At 56.4% G+C, this 2392-nt stretch overlaps 1 protein-coding gene across 3 annotated transcripts in view; it reads left to right on the top strand.

The window, feature by feature from the left end:
• The first annotated feature begins 1968 nt into the window (after positions 1-1968).
• SBSN (suprabasin) overlaps positions 1969-2392 on the top strand; it is a 5557-nt gene continuing 5133 nt past the window's right edge. Inside the window, exon 1 of one of the 3 annotated variants that reach the window (XM_045292952.1) lies at positions 1969-2249. In XM_045292952.1, coding sequence (XP_045148887.1) covers positions 1974-2249 — 276 coding nt within the window. In that variant the 5' untranslated portion in view covers positions 1969-1973. The other 2 variants (XM_045292951.1, XM_045292953.1) reach the window with 2 other exon arrangements.

Raw genomic sequence — 2392 nt, 5'->3', positions numbered from 1 at the left:
TACAGAGAAGGGTGGCCAAGAAAAGATGGAGTGCATTTCCAAAGAAGGGACCCCACCTTGCAGTCTCAGGGTGGGTTAGGATTCTGAAGCTCACCCCCACCCTTCCCCAAGCAGTCATCTCCTGGCCCGGGAAACACCCTCAGTTAGGCCCCGGACGAGGTCAGAAAAGCCACACCCAAGGTTGCCTCAGGATGGCTTTACCCCTGGAGCCTGAAACTAGGAAACATGTGTGATGAGCCCAAGTGTGGAGAGGAGGTACAATTAGTCACCAGAAGGGCCCGTGTCTCTGGTCCTGGGATACTGGGGCCTCGGCGGAACCCAGTGTCCAGGACCTGGGTCCTCTGGGGGGAGTGTTGTCCTTGTTTTTGATACCTGGAAACAAATGCAGACTCTCACCACACCTGAGCAACCACACACATAACTCTGCCGCCCCCACTTACGCACACCCTGCGCATTCCTCACTGCCCGGCCGCCCCACCAACAAACCCACTCCCACCTCCTCTCCCGATCTCTCCCCTTGGCACCCAAACACACCTTATCTTTCACCTCAGCATCCAACTGAACCCACCCACAGGCTCTCGTTCTTCTGGTCTCTGCCACCCTCCAGACTCGCTCCCAGCTAGATACTCTTGTAGCCCTTCACCACCACCCACCTGCTCTCTCTCCTCATGCCCAAAATTCTCAGTTGTTTCCAAATAGTGCTAATGGACCGACCCTTGGGGTTTGGAGCTGGGGCCTCCTCAGGCCCTAAGCGAGGAGAGGGCAGGAAGGATGAGCTCCTGGCACACAGCCCAGGTTCTCGGTCTTACCCCAACCACTGCCCTGGGTCTTCGGCCACTCCCCGTGGCTGCCTCAACCGGCTTTTCAGGAGACACTGCGTCCTGTCCCAGCTCATGGCAATCCGTCCCTTGCCCTTGCCCAAGGGCTGGGAGGGAGTAGTCCTGGGTTCTGCGAGGAGAATAAGTCTGTGCCCCCAAATCTACCACCCTCCCCAAAGGATCCTAGGTTGGTTGGGGGACCCAGGCACCCTTCCCTCCAGATGCCAGGAGACTGAGGCTTGTGCTCTCTTGCCTTGGTTTCTTTGAATCCCTCCATGATTCCAACCTCTGAATGTCTGCGGAAGCCCAGGCCATGGCCTAGAAGCTGGGGACCCGTCCCTGGGCAACAGAGACCAGGTCCTTGTCCTCCGGACACTTAAAAGCTGGCCAGTGGGATGGACAGAAAACACGAAGGGATTTCAGAAGTGCGAGGCAAACAAGAGAGTGGTTTTACAGAGCATAACAGGGCCGGGTGGTTAGGGAAGGTTCATTTGGAGCACGTGATATTTGAACCAAGGTCAGAATGAGGGGTCAGCCAGCCTGGAGAAAAGATGGGTTCTGTCTTTAGGTAGAGACTCTGGGGCAGGAATGATGCTGGTGTCTTTGAGGACCAGGGGGAAGACAGGCATGGCTCCAGCAGAGTAAGTCGGGGTGGGAGGTCTCTATGAACAAGAAGAAGATCTGATGACTCCCCCAATTCTTCTACTGTACCCACTACGTCCCCCTAACTGTCCCACCCCAGCTTCTAGGCTCTTACTGCTGGGGCAGCTGGGTGCCTTGATCCCTTGAAAGGGTTTGAAGGTCTTAACGAACCCAGGGAAGAGGGAGATTGGAGGTAGAGTTGGGAGGGAGCAATGAAAAGAGGAGGTGGTTGGAAGGCAGACATCTAGGCTCTGGGGTGGAGGCCCCGAGCTGGGCAAGGAGCAAAGATGCCGGGTTCTTCTCCGTTCTTGACTCATCCTCTCCTCCTCCTCCTCATTGCTCAACCCAAATCTCCCTGGTAAATACCTCCTTGATTGGGGACCAGTCCGTGCCTCATAGGGGTAATTGAGTCATGAGGGGTGGAGGAGAGGGAGGGAAGTAGAGGATAAATAGGAACCTCGCCTCCCTGGCTCCTCTCTGAATTCGCCCCATCCCAACAAAATGCATCCTGCCATGTGGGCCCGCTCTTGCTGCCTCCTACTGTTACTGGGGGCCCTGCCAGGATGGGCAGTCAACAATGACCCCCTTGAGAAGGTCATTGACGGGATCAACAGAGGGCTGACCAACGCAGAGAGAGAGGTGGGCAAAGCCCTGGACGGCCTCAACAGAGGAATCACTCAAGCTGGACGGGAAGTGGAGAAGGTTTTTAATGGACTGAGCAACATGGGGAACCATGCCGGCATGGAGCTGGACAAGGGCCTCCAGGGCCTCACCAACGGCTTGGACAAGGTATCCCATGAGCTCAACCATGGCATCGGACTAGCAGGAAGGGAAACAGGGAAGTTAGTCCATGGGGTCAACAACGCTGCTGGACAGGCTGGGAGGTTTGGTCAGTGGGTCCACCATGGCATAGGGCAGGCTGGGAATGAGGC

This window comes from Echinops telfairi, unplaced genomic scaffold (assembly GCF_000313985.2).
Source record: "Echinops telfairi isolate 266 unplaced genomic scaffold, ASM31398v2 ScPeMD7_655;HRSCAF=1070, whole genome shotgun sequence".
NCBI lineage: Eukaryota > Metazoa > Chordata > Mammalia > Afrosoricida > Tenrecidae > Echinops > Echinops telfairi.
The sequence above is the reverse complement of the archived record's forward strand: the minus strand, read 5'-3'. Positions and strand labels throughout refer to the sequence as shown.